We start from the raw sequence: 13,008 nt of genomic DNA, 5'->3' as shown, positions 1-13,008 counted from the left end.
GTTTGTTTGTTTGTTTGTTTTTTAAATTCTCCATGTTTAGGGACACTTAGTTGAAGACTGACTCTTGTTCTAATTAAATTCTTATATTAGGCATAATCAAGGTCACAAGTAGAAACAGAACAAAATAATGAGTTCTAGTTTTGCTTTTTTCATTGTTTTGATTAATCATGCTTAAGGTAGTTGTTGTTATCCATCTGTAGACTGTTTTTGTTTGTGGGTTAGTCTTGTTTAAAAATTCTAGTCCAACATAGCTTTATTTTTAATTTTTTGTTCATTTAGATGTTACTACAAGCTATCTTGAAGTTTGCTCTATGGAAAATGTTTTCTGGTGTTTGGTGGTTGTTTTTCTGTTGTTGTGGGGGTTTTTTGTTTGTGGTTTTTGGTTTGGTTTTTTTTTGTGTGTGTGTGTGTGTTTTTGGTTTTGGGGGGGTTTTTTGGTTTTTTTTTTGTTTGTTTGTTTGTTCAGGTTTTTGGGGGTGGGGGTGTTTTTGTTTTTTTGTTTTTGGTGTTTGTGTTGGTGATGGTGGTGGTTTTTAACATAAGAAGAGCTAATACCTCTACAGAGAGTCTCAAGGCTCATCTGGAACTACCACAAATGGAGTTACAGGAAAACAAATCATGTTGTTTGAAGTAAATTGAAACATATATAGCTAGTCAGGTACATTGCCAAAAATTCATATGGTCCTGTCATTTAAGAATGAACATAGTCCAGTTTTTCCAACACTTATGTTTTGACCTGTGCAGCTGTTTGGGATATGAGTCATGTCACCTATATTTTACTGATTTTGTTGTTGTTATGGCATTGTTCAAATGCCAGTGCTGCTGGCAAACCAGGACTGACTTATCAAACTAAGACTCCTTGAGTTGTCTTGTTTGTTAAGCTGAGTTGATGCAGTGCAAAGAGGGGAAATCAGCTTTTTAGTTTTGTTTTTACATAAACTTGTTTTTAAATTTTGCTCAGTTTTTCAGATGGAGGCACAGAAAAGGTTAGTGGGAATGGCATGACGTTTGATATGGATTGGATCAGTATTTTTAATAAAACTGCAAGTGTAAGTCAGTCTCCTATCCAGTGTAGTGCTTCTTCAGCTTCTTATGTGGTGTTGTTTCATGCAGTTTAGGAAAATGATGGCCTCAACATCTCCATATTGCAGAAGGGAGGGAAACACAGATTGTAAACAAGGGAGGGAGCTAGGACATCCCTGGAGCTGTGTGATTGCTTGTATATATTCCAAATTATGTTCTAGGCATCTGGTTTGTTCTTGGAGGTCTCCGTCTGTGTGTGTCAGAACCAGATTTTATTGTTTTATCAATGAAGTGCCTGCAAAAGGAGGGGCTGTGTGGCTTGTAGCCCTTGGCAAGGTATCTTTGGCTGTTTTCAGTGGGCACTTTTTGCTCTTTTGAGCTACTGAAAAGCATAAGGGGTCTTGGTAAGGCAGTTTGCTTCAAAATTAGGCTGTGTAAAATACAAGGGAAAACCAACTTGTAGAAAATCTTTAGAGGAAATAGCCTGTCTTGTGACTGCAGCCTTCATTAGAATCACTGTCAGCAAGATAAAGCATTTGGGCTCTAGTGCTGCAGACACTGTTTTCATGCCTGTCTGATGATTTGATTGCTCTTAGAGAACCCACTTACACGTGCAGTAGTGGGGAAGCTAAATTATTGCTAATATTTATTGAATGAGACTTAAATTACTAACATTTATTAAATGCAATAAACAGTTCTCTTGAAATTTTTAGTATGTAGCTGGTGTTGAAGCCTGAAATGCTGCACTTTGATTTGGAATAACTGCAATGGCAGTGTTAGTGCTTAACACACTGCTTAAGAACAGACATTTTGGAAAGAGAAGTAGCTCTTGCTTACAAGATAGGTAGGCCCCTGGCCAGAGCTGGGGGAGTTGACTGTAATAACTTGTTTCTTCTTCTTTTCTAGAGACAAATTTGCTTGTGGTTTTTCCTGATGGTGGCATGCCTCATTGTTCACCACAGTTTTGCCTCTGTTGTGTTTTGAGTCCAGTTTTTTCTCATGCATGTTCTTTTAATACAAAGTATGCAGTCCTGGCCCAGCAGCTGTGTGTGGATCATGGCTATTTTACAGTCAATATGTTCTGGAAGCCTTAAAACTTGACAAAGGGACTTGGAGACCAAAACTACTGGCATGTGTTTTTTTCCCCTCTGATCTCTTGCAGGGAGTCTTATAAATGCATTCTCTCGGTGGAACCTAGATTGCAAAGGCAGTGACAGCTTTAATATTTCACTTCATATTGCCTCTTTCTTCATCAGTCACATGAGATCTCTTTGGGCAGCAAAATTGTCTGAAATTATTTGGACATCTGTATCTTCAGGATAGATCGTCCATTGTAAATATAATTTACTGATTGCAGATTTTTATTTTTATTTTATTCCTTTTTAAACGCTGATGGAGCTGTTTACACTGATTGTCCGCACATGCATTATTCCTAAGGCTTTTAGTGTGGGGCTCAGCACACAACCACAAAGTTCTTTGCAGTGGTAATAGATTAGTCTGGGAGCTGAAGGCCACATGAAATAATGTTTTTTTCCCCATGAAGAATGGAATAACATGAAGGTAGTATTGCAATATTCATCTTTATATCGAAGCCAGCTGTGCTCCGAGTGTGTTGGTACCGGAATCTCCACAAAAATAATAGCAGCAAAGATGGGGAGGGGGCACATTAAGAGATGGGACCATCATCTCTGTAAGGTGCTGAAGTTTTGAACTGGAATGGTGAGCCATTGCATAATGCATAAAAAATCTTGACATCCTTTTTATATGACAAACTGAACATGCTTCTCTTTATTCCTCTTCTCGCCCTACCTTTTTGTCAGTGTTTTCAGGGGGTCATGTACCACTACAAGGTATCACAAATTTGCAGCTTCACTTTGATTTTTTAGAGGTTCAGCATCTGTAAAGCAACAATTACAAGTGAACCTACGTTACTCCAATACTGGGAATTCTTCAGGCTTCTTTGAGGATAGCTGGTACAGAGCAAGTAAAAGCTTTGGGTTTGGGCTGTGTAATGCTATTTCCAAAACTGTCAACAGCCCAGCATGTTGTCTTGAAATGCCCTGAAGGGAGAAAACACTTAAAAACACTTAAGGAAAAAAAAGCTGCCAATTATAGAAAAATTTCTTGACTCTGAGAATTTTCTGTGGTGCTCTGGATCACGTTCAGGGCATCAGCTGGTCTTGTAGTCATTGGACACTTTTGGTCATCCTGATTAAATCAACCATCCAAATCTCCCTCCCTTCAAAAAAAAGTAAACAAAACAAACTCAACAAGAAGAAAACTGAACAATCCCAATCCTTCTTTAGGTGGTCAACTGTTTATCAGTTGTGATAGTTGTGGGTATTTGTAATAGACACTGCTGCTGAATCAGTTCACCACTCGTCTGAACAGGTTTGATCCAGTGAGCTGCAAGTTTTATTTGTGCTGAGTCCCAAGAAGTGTTTTCAAACCCCCTGCATTTAATTTAAACTTTGTTAGTCAGATGGCTGATGAGTGGGTGTAAATATGGTTGGTACTTGAGTGGTTTATCTGCTAATGTTATTTAATAATATGCTGTCATTGTTCAGCTTATATTTGAGCTAAATGTGTGGAGTTGGTGGTTATCTTTACTAGGTTAGAGAAAAAAATGGCTCCTCTAACACCCTCACAAAAAACCCTATACAAACCAAAAACCTAAAGAAAAAAAAAATCCCAAAAACCCCACACCAGAACAAGCTGAACACATTCCAGTAGAAAGGTTAAAGGCTTCCTACTAAAAGGAGCAAGGATAATGCCAGTGTTCGCTGCATGCCAGTGCTGCACTGCATCCGAGGGTCTTTGCCTCTGAGGTGTTGCTGAGTGTGTCACCAGCTAATGGCACAGTCACCGTGTTCAGTCTCATTCAGACAAAGGATAAAGTTCGACCCCCAGAGGGAGCCGAGGTAACACTGGAATCTCAACACCACTCAAGAAGGATACATTCAGTGTTTTCTGGAGAGGTTCCAGCTCTTAAAAATGTTGAGCAGGTTAGCAGGGTACTGTGAAGGCATTGGAGCCTTGGGTGCTTCCTTTGTTTGCTTTTAAAATGGGATAAAGACATGAGTCATAAGAAGCTGAAAAATCGAGGTACAGTCCCTGAGGAAAAAGCATGAAATTCAAACACTCAGGCTCACATATGAAGTGTTTGTTACAGCCAGATTAATTGAATAAATTAGGATACACGTGCAGAGATTTAGATAAGCTGTCTTAAGGTATGTACTTGGTTTTGTGAAGTAGAGATGACTCGGTCCTTCAATAAGGTGAATACTAGAACTTCACTGACTGCAGTTATAGGTGTTACCTACAACTAGGAGTTATTTTACAATATGTAAATTTGTCCATGGCATAAATAAAGTCATTTGTTAAACCTCTTGATTTTCTTGTTGCTGTTGTACTTTAGGGAACATTAGTTCTGATAGGACTGAAATGTTGCTATGTTGTCAGGGCTTGCTCTTTCTCATGAGTGATTGTTATCCTGATTGTAAATTACCACGATCTCAAGTTAGTTATGTGGTTTATGCTTCACAGCTGTTGAAAGGCTATTTCAAAGTTTAAATCTTTTCAAATTTCCAGCTTATTCCAGCTGCAGGACTGGTCTTCTTCGGTGTCTTGTTTATATGTCTATTCTTGGGTTGTTGTAGTCTGAATTCCTTGAATACACCCATATAAAATATTCAGCTACTGTTTTCTTAGTTTTACTAGATTAAGAGTTAAACTAGATGTACAGTTTCTTCCTGTAAAGTAGACTTTTTGTTGCCTGTATTGTTCTGAGCTGTCCTTCTCCTCCATTCTGTTTACCATGTGAATCTAGTCATTTCTGAACATAGGTGCCTGGGGTTGTTTGCAGAATCCGAATCAGGATTTATTAGCATTTAGCTAAAGGAGATTTTTAGTTTAGGGATTCCTGTATTATATTGTGCTTTTGGATGTATCTGTTCCAGTTATCCTTCTACCTTTTTTTGGATCTGGGCTTTTACAGTTACTTTTTCTCCTGCAGCATGATATCTTTATTTTTTATGTTACTTTCCAGTAAGGCTTTTATTTGTAGAATAATTCCTACCTAATGCTGTTCACATTAAGCATCTGGGAATTTCCAGCTAGCTCGACTTTCACTGTGGAGAATTTCTTTTCTAGAAAGATGGATGCCTTTACTTGTTAATTACTTCAGTGCTTTTAATTTTACCTCTACAAATAAATACTGGTGTGCTTTTTTAGAACTCTGTCTCCTGCCTTATCTCTTTAGACAGCTCCTCCCTGTAAGTTGCCGCTGTCTTAAATCATCTGTTCCGGAGAGTTTTTTTAGGGAGAGTGGGAAGAAAGGAAATATTGCTAATGACAATTCTGAGTTCAGTAATTTAACAATTTGTCTCTTGTGCACATGAACCTTTTTTGTTCTTTATGTGTTTCTTTCTTTTTAAAATTGTTATTTCCTTCTCTATTGAATATTGCTGGTTCCATTCAGTGTAACATGAGTAGGGTTTGTCTTCAGATCTTCATGTTATCAAGAGATGGCAGAGTAGTATGCACACTCTGCTGGGATCAGAAGGTAATAGCATTGCAGCAATTTCTTGGTTTATGTGTTCTAAGAAACTTTTGTGGAGAGCTTTTTGTGGTGAACTCCAATGTACGACCACTGAAAACCTGTGTGACTTGGTTGCTATTGCAGTTGCTATATTATTTATTTATTCTATTTATTTAGCTTTTTTTTGTAGACAATGGATATTAAAGCTTTCCTTTGCAGCTCCAAGTGTTCCAAAAGCATTATTCTTTGTCTCTGTGCATTACTTGGGTGAACTGCTGTTCTAAGAGTAATGCAGATTGAAAGATGATGTGCAGACAATGGAATAATCTTGGTGGAGCTGTCCCATACATCATTGTTTTCATATTTTGTAAGCTGTTTATTTGAGTTGGAAATAATTTGGACTTGAGGTCTATCAATTGTCTGACCTTTACAGTTTGACCTGTTACTGAAATTTGAGTCCTCTTTCATATTGTCAATTTGGTAATACTGTTCCTCTAGCTTTCAGACATCCTTCCCAGACAGGACCTAAATCTTCAAGGTGTAAAGACTGTATCTTCATAAATGTTTTTCCTTGATTATATACAGCAAGAGATCAAGGGAAGGGAAATAATTTGAAGGCAAATTTTTAATTCTTAATGTGTGTAGTGTGCCTAGGGCACGTGTACAAGAGAAGAACTGGATGCTAAGTAACTTTTGGCTGCAGAAATATCCAAGTGGTGCATTGATAGTGGAAGCAGGTAGCAAAGGCTGTGTAAGAAGAAAGATTTGTCTCTCAAATCTAGTAGTTTTGGGATTTAAAGTTTTTACTTCATCTGGGTGATCAAAGTAAAAGCTGCCTTCCTTATCACTCTCATATCTTTTTAGGTTTCCATGAAGATAAACAACTGAAATGTGGATAGCTTATTTGTAGCTTGGTGGTGGTTGTCATCTGGAGCCTGCTGGTGTCTCCTCTCAGTAGCAGGCGTGGTGTTGGCAGCTGAGAGCCATGAAGGTTGTCCCAGAGAAGAATGCCGTCCGCATCCTGTGGGGTAGGGAGCGGGGTACCCAAGCCTTGGGTGCTCAGCGGCTTCTGCAGGAGCTGGTGGAGGATAAAACTCGATGGATGAAATGGGAGGGCAAGGTAAGGTTGTGGGATAGAGTTGCATAGCTTGATCTTGGGGTGGGGGAGCGAAGGCAGGGATTTGAAATAAATTGTCTTGTGATTAGATCTTTGATGTGTTACACTTGATATGCTCTCTGGCTCTGTTCGGTTCCTGCAGTGATGTGATACTAGATATGTTCCTGCAGCGGGTTCCCCTTGTTGTCTGTGTGGCTTACAGTTAAAGTATGATCATTTGATTCTTGCAACACTTCCTGCTTTGTTGGCTTTTTCAGAAAGTTGAGTTACCAGACAGTCCACGCTCCACCTTCTTGCTGGCGTTTAGTCCAGACAGGTAATTAACTCCTAGTTCGTTCCCTGTTTCAGCAGTCTCCCTACACTTACAAAAGTGCTGGAGGCTTGAGCCCATTGAGTTGTCCAGTCCTGAACAGCCGAATGAAACTTCTGGTTCCTGACACGCGTGGATGGAACGTGTGCACTTTCCTAATCTCACAGCTTCGAGCGTAGTTGGTGTTTAATTTCTGAGGTACCCAGGTGATACAAAGTTCTAAGGAAAAAGGATCTGTGCAGACATCGTGGGATTTCATAAGAAACTAAAGGGAGTAAAGGATGTTTTAATACATGCCCAAATGATGTGACACATTCACTGGGATATCTAGGAATAAAGAACAGAGCAGAATGATGTGTATATTGGAAGGAGAAATGGAGGTGGGATCTCTCATAGCATCACTTGATTTGCCAGTGGTTGAGACAGTGTGGAGGATTGGGAATATTTATTTGCCCCAGGCTGTTACTCAGGAGTGCCTTCTGAGCTGCATGTTCACTCTGACTTTCAAGGTCAAGTTTGTACTTGCAGATTCAGATGAGCTCATGCTTGCATGGACCCTGAAATCTGGCTACAAAAAGCTTTGTGACCATTGGTGAGACAGTAGCTTCTTACCCTTTGAGCTCTGTGTGGGAGAGCTCCTGGGTTAGGTGTGAACAGACCCTGTTGAGATGCAGCTAACCATGGTCTAATTTTGCTGTATTCTTCTCATGCTGATGTTTGTCATACCTTCTGCATTCCCAGGACCCTAATGGCTTCCACACATGTGAACCACAACATCTACATCACAGAGGTGAAAACGGGCAAATGTGTTCATTCCTTGGTTGGACATCGCCGCACTCCCTGGTGTGTCACCTTCCATCCCACCATCCCAGGCCTCATTGCTTCAGGATGCCTAGATGGGGAGGTTAGAATTTGGGATTTACATGTAAGTCTTTCCTGAAACATAGGTTCCTTTGATATTTGGTGGGTGGTGACTTTTTTTTGGCTGAGTTTGTTTTCCAAATGTTACCTGGTAAGAGAGCTGTTAGGAAGCTTTTCTGGGAGCTGTGTCTCAAAGCACAGAACAGACCATAGCCATCCTCTCCTCTCTAGAAAGGAGGTGACAGATTATTCATTCAGCTCTTCCAGGTAGGTCATGCTTCGTAACAGCGCTTGTTTCGTTGATGGCAGTGGTACAGGCAATCCTGGAGAACTTTGTGCAAGGTGCCTGTTTAGCCTTTGTGAGAGGCATGCTGTTTGTTATTCCACTGGGCATATTTGAAGTGGTCATTAGAGAAGCTGCTGTTCTACTTGGTTTGGTAAATGGCACAGAGACGAAACACATGGGCTTTGTCTGGTGTTTTGAAATGAAACATTTTTACGGGGTGCTTGAGACACACTTACCTACAAAATTGCATGTCTGATCATTGTTGCAAGTGGCATTACATTTTAGACCTGGCGCATGACCTTGTTGTTGCCAGGACTGCTCCTCAGTTGCAATGCTCTAGGCAGGCTGGGAGGCATGGCTAGTACATAGAAACTTAATGATTGCAAACTTTATGATAAGCTGCTTGTGGTTCTTGACTCCTCACTCTAGGGTGGAAGCGAGAGCTGGTTCACAGATAGCAACAATGCCATTGCATCACTTGCTTTTCATCCTACGGCTCAGCTCTTGCTGATCGCCACTGCCAACGAGATACATTTCTGGGACTGGAGTCGTCGGGAGCCTTTCGCAGTGGTGAAAACGGCCAGTGAGATGGAACGGGTCAGGTGAGCTCCTGCTTCTGGGTGAAGGGAACACTTGTGTGTGAAAAGGTCAGGTTTGGGAAGTGTGTGTGAGGTTCCTCTGTGATGCTGCACCCTCTGCACTCAGGCAGTGGAGAGAAGTGTTGCTTGCAGCTCCTTAACTCAGCTGGTGGAAAACCAGTTCTATGGGCAGAAAGAAAAGCAACTGAAAGTAATAGTTCAGCTCGGTTGTTCATATTTGTAGTAGGGCATGTGTCCATTAAATGTCCAGAATCTACTTCATGTTGATTTGTAAGCTTAGTAATTGAACTTGTCAGCCTTAAGGATGAGAATACCCAGCAATTGCTGGAACAGAATGCTGAGCTATTACTTTGGCACGCTTGTAGAGGAAACTGGATTGCTGGAAGCCTGCTGCCTGCTTTTGAGCAATTTAAAATAAGACATTGATGTGATATCAAGGCAAGTTAATATCTCCCTTTGTACCAATTCCATTTTGTAATATAAACCTGTATTCCTTTAAAATTTCTGGCTATTTCAATTGGTACAGCAGTACTTACTTCCAGCTTTTAACTTTGGTGCAGTGTTGCTGTGGACTATAAAATAACTACAGTCTTCAGCTAGATAGGTACATTTTGTTCTTCTTAATGCATAAACTTTTTGACATCCTTCATAAGAAGATGATGATAATGTAATAATGTTCTCATTGCAAACATGTCATGTCGGGTTTTCTTCCCTGCTGTGTTCAGCTTCCTGTGTCAATGTGGAATGTGAACTGATGATTGTTATTCTGGCACTGCTTTCGTTTTAGGCTGGTACGGTTTGATCCCTTGGGACACTACTTGCTCACAGCGATAGTTAACCCTTCTAACCAGCAGGTAAGGGGAATGCCAGGACTTCTATTGGTTGGCTAATTGCAAGGTTCTCTGTGTACTTTAGCCCTAGTCTGTTTCTAAGCGGACTTATGTTTTTCTGAAAACCTGAAGTCTTCTTAAGCTGAGTTCTGTCTCACCTTGATCGGGCACGTGAATGTTCTTGTGTTACGTGCGTGGCTAATAAAGTGCTTTCCAAAATGTGTTTGTTTTGCCCTCTCTATCTGACTAATGGTAGGACAGGGGTCTCAGTGGTCCCGTTCTTTCAGTTCTGTTGCGATGTTTTTTGGGATTTGAAGCTGGGCTATTAACAATTCTCCCGTCAGCTTCTGACCCTCAGACACTGATATTTCTCTTCAAGAACAGTGTATTGTGAAAGCTCACTGGGCTGTAGGAAGTGGTTGTCTAGATCCGTAAAATGAACTTAGAAATTATCTCAACTGGTTTCCTCCAAGTCAAGGCCTTTAGGAAGGGACTTATCACATCCTTTCATCTGTCTGGGCTGGTAGCTGACTTTCTGCTGTTTATTTGGAAGTCCAGGATTTTGCCTTGAGGTGACGGAACTTTGACTGTTTCCTTCTGCAGAGCGATGAGGAAGTGGAAATCTCCGTGGACAGCACAGAGATGCCTCATTATCGTCAGCGCGCTATCCTTCCGTCTCAGCCCGTGAGACGCACACCCCTCCTCCACAACTTCCTGCATATGTTGTCCTCCCGCTCCTCTGGCATACAGGTGGGAGAGCAAAACAGTGTTCAAGACTCTGCTACCCCATCCCCTCCACCGCCTCCACCACCACCACCTCCGCCTCCAGCCAGTGAGAACACAAGGGCATCTGTCTATAACAGGCTCCGGGAGCGAGTCAGCTATCCCACAGCAGAGTGCTGCCAGCACCTGGGGATGTTGTGCCTTTGCAGCCGATGCTCTAGTGCAAGACTTCCTTCTTCTCTCTTCCCACACCAGGAAAACGCACCCTCCACGTCTTCTGGGGCCACTGGCACTTCCTTCTCCTCTGTGCAGACAGAGCCTTATCAACCCCCAGAGCAGGCATCCGTAGTGCAGGAGGAGCAGGGGATACTTAACAGGCCCTCTGCTTTCAGCACAGTTCAGAGCAGCACTGCTGGCAACACCCTGCGCAACCTTAGCCTGGGCCCCACGCGGCGGTCCCTCAGCGGGTCCTTGGCAGGCCACCAGTCCCGGTACCAACAGTCTGCGAGAGAGATGGCTTCAGGCTTGGGTGGGTCTGACTGGTCCAGGACAGTGCTGAACATGAGCTCTCGGTCCGAGCTGGAAGCCATGCCTCCCCCTAGGACCAGTGCCTCCTCCGTGAGCTTGCTGTCCGTGCTCAGACAGCAGGAGGGAGGCTCCCAGGCATCGGTCTATACCTCTGCAACAGAAGGGAGGGGCTTTCTGGCCCCGGGGGCTGAGGTGAACGGTGGTAGTAGTGCCGGCCCGAGCAATCCGGCCAGCATTCGTAATGAGCTCCAGTGTGATTTGAGGCGATTCTTCCTGGAATATGACCGGCTTCAGGAGTTAGATCAGGGGATTGGTGGGGAGCCCAGCCAGTCGCAACAGGCTCAAGAAATGCTCAACAACAACATTGAGCCTGATCGACCGGGTCCCTCCCATCAGCAGACTCCACAAAGCAGTGAAAACAATTCCAATTTGTCCCGGGGTCACCTGAACCGCTGTCGTGCTTGTCATAACCTGCTGACCTTTAACAATGACACGCTGCGCTGGGAAAGAAGCACGCCTAGCTACACACCAGGGCAGGTCCAAAGCACATTTGAGGGTGTGCCTCCAAATACCAGCCAGGTGCAGCCTGCAGAGAGAACCGAGGGCAGAGCTCCTGCCTCTAGCAGACTGCAGCTGGGCAGCTCTTCCACCCCGCAGGAGGAGAGGACCGTGGGAGTGGTCTTTAACCAGGAGACGGGGCACTGGGAAAGAGTTTACAGCCAGTCGGCTTCAAGCAGACCTGGGAATGTATCACAGGAGGCCTTAAACCAGGAAATGCCTGAGGAAAGCTCAGAGGAGGATTCACTCAGGAGGTAAGATACGTGCTTGCCCTTCCTCCTCTGTTTTTTCTTAAACCTTTCCCCTCTAGTCTGAGGTTTTTCAATATTTTCAGATTTAAAAACCTTTTCTCATATGGCTCTGTGCTATTTACGTAGATGAAAATAGAGATGTTGGTGTTGATGTGTTTATAGCTGCTATTGTCATGCTGCAGATGGGTTCTAAAGATTGTAAGGGCAGAGGCTGGACCCCTCGATGGAAGTACAGATAGGCAAAAGGATGGGCTCCTGCAGCAGATCTCTGGGGTGAACTTTGCTCCTGGTGTTCCTGAGACCCTGCAGAAGACTGGAAACTCGGGATGCGTTAATGCTGTCCTTTGTGCCCCTTACCACACACCCTATCGTCGTGTGCTGTGCATGGCAAATCTGCCCAGGGTTGGCATGGAAAACTGGGCATGAGTAAGTTGTTAAGTTAAAAGGGTTAACAGTAATTTTCTTAGTGTTGCCCAGAGGTGGGGGGGGGAATGTCAAAGCTCTGTGTCAGTGGTTTGGGTATATGCAGTTGGTTTGCCCCTGATAAGAGAGGTAAGTTTTGACAGTGGCTCCTGTTGACCTGAGCTGGCTGGGGACATACTGATCACTGAAAATTTTAGGCTTTGCTGTCTTGTTTTTTAAGAAGGTGATTTTTTTTGTCGGGTGTTTTTTGGTTGTGGGTTTTTTTTTTTTTTTTGGAAGGGTATTCTTCTGCTTCAGATATGATACAAGAGACTGGATAAGCTAAATTGAACTTGCATCAGGAAAGACCTGTCCTTTGTGTGAAAGTGTCTTCACTGGCTTGTGTGGATGATAGAGCTACCTTGGTACTTTGGATAGGGTTTCCATACTGGGTTTCAGTTTCACATCTTCTCTGTCAAGTGGTGTGTGCTCTCACCAGAGGAAAGGTTCAGTCTTGCTCTTTCTCTGGAACAGATGCTTTGAGCTGTAGAAAGCCAAAATTTCCAGGTTGGATGCAGATGTAACTAACTAAGAAGGCTTTGTACACCGGAGTGCCTGAGGAAGGGGAATTCTTTCCTCTGTCCTGCAGATAAGCTGATTATGCTGAGACTGGAACAGCAACTGACTTTCTTGTTGCTCTAGTTGCATAGCAAATAAGTGGTGGTGGTCATAAAATTATTCATCCATTTCTAAATCCTTGCCCCAGTTTTTTTTTGGTTTTTTTTTTTTTTTTAATAGCCTGCCATAATGAGAGTTTCAAGCTGATTACATGGGAGCTACTTCTTGGGCCTGAACTTACCTACTGTTAATTTGAGTCAGATATCTCTTGTCCCCTATTAAAGGGCATAAAAGTAAGAAGGAGCTGACAAATTTAGCTTTAAAATGGCACTTGAGTAAGTCTTGTATTATCTTTCTTTTGA

At 42.6% G+C, this 13,008-nt stretch overlaps 1 protein-coding gene across 8 annotated transcripts in view; it reads left to right on the top strand.

Moving 5' to 3' along the window:
- AMBRA1 (autophagy and beclin 1 regulator 1) overlaps positions 1-13,008 on the top strand; it is a 125,814-nt gene that overhangs the window by 4,265 nt on the left and 108,541 nt on the right. For 6 of the 8 annotated variants that reach the window (XM_040067362.1, XM_040067359.1, XM_040067361.2 and 3 more), the window contains exons 2-7: positions 6,428-6,683; positions 6,938-6,996; positions 7,732-7,915; positions 8,567-8,739; positions 9,524-9,590; positions 10,170-11,629. In XM_040067362.1, coding sequence (XP_039923296.1) covers positions 6,549-6,683; positions 6,938-6,996; positions 7,732-7,915; positions 8,567-8,739; positions 9,524-9,590; positions 10,170-11,629 — 2,078 coding nt within the window. In that variant the 5' untranslated portion in view covers positions 6,428-6,548. The remainder of the gene's footprint in view (positions 1-6,427; positions 6,684-6,937; positions 6,997-7,731; positions 7,916-8,566; positions 8,740-9,523; positions 9,591-10,169; positions 11,630-13,008) is intronic. The other 2 variants (XM_058421025.1, XM_058421029.1) reach the window with 2 other exon arrangements.

This window comes from Hirundo rustica, chromosome 6 (genome assembly GCF_015227805.2).
Source record: "Hirundo rustica isolate bHirRus1 chromosome 6, bHirRus1.pri.v3, whole genome shotgun sequence".
In the NCBI taxonomy this organism is placed as follows: domain Eukaryota; kingdom Metazoa; phylum Chordata; class Aves; order Passeriformes; family Hirundinidae; genus Hirundo; species Hirundo rustica.
Note: the sequence above shows the minus strand (reverse complement) of the source record. Positions and strands in the feature narration are given on the sequence as shown.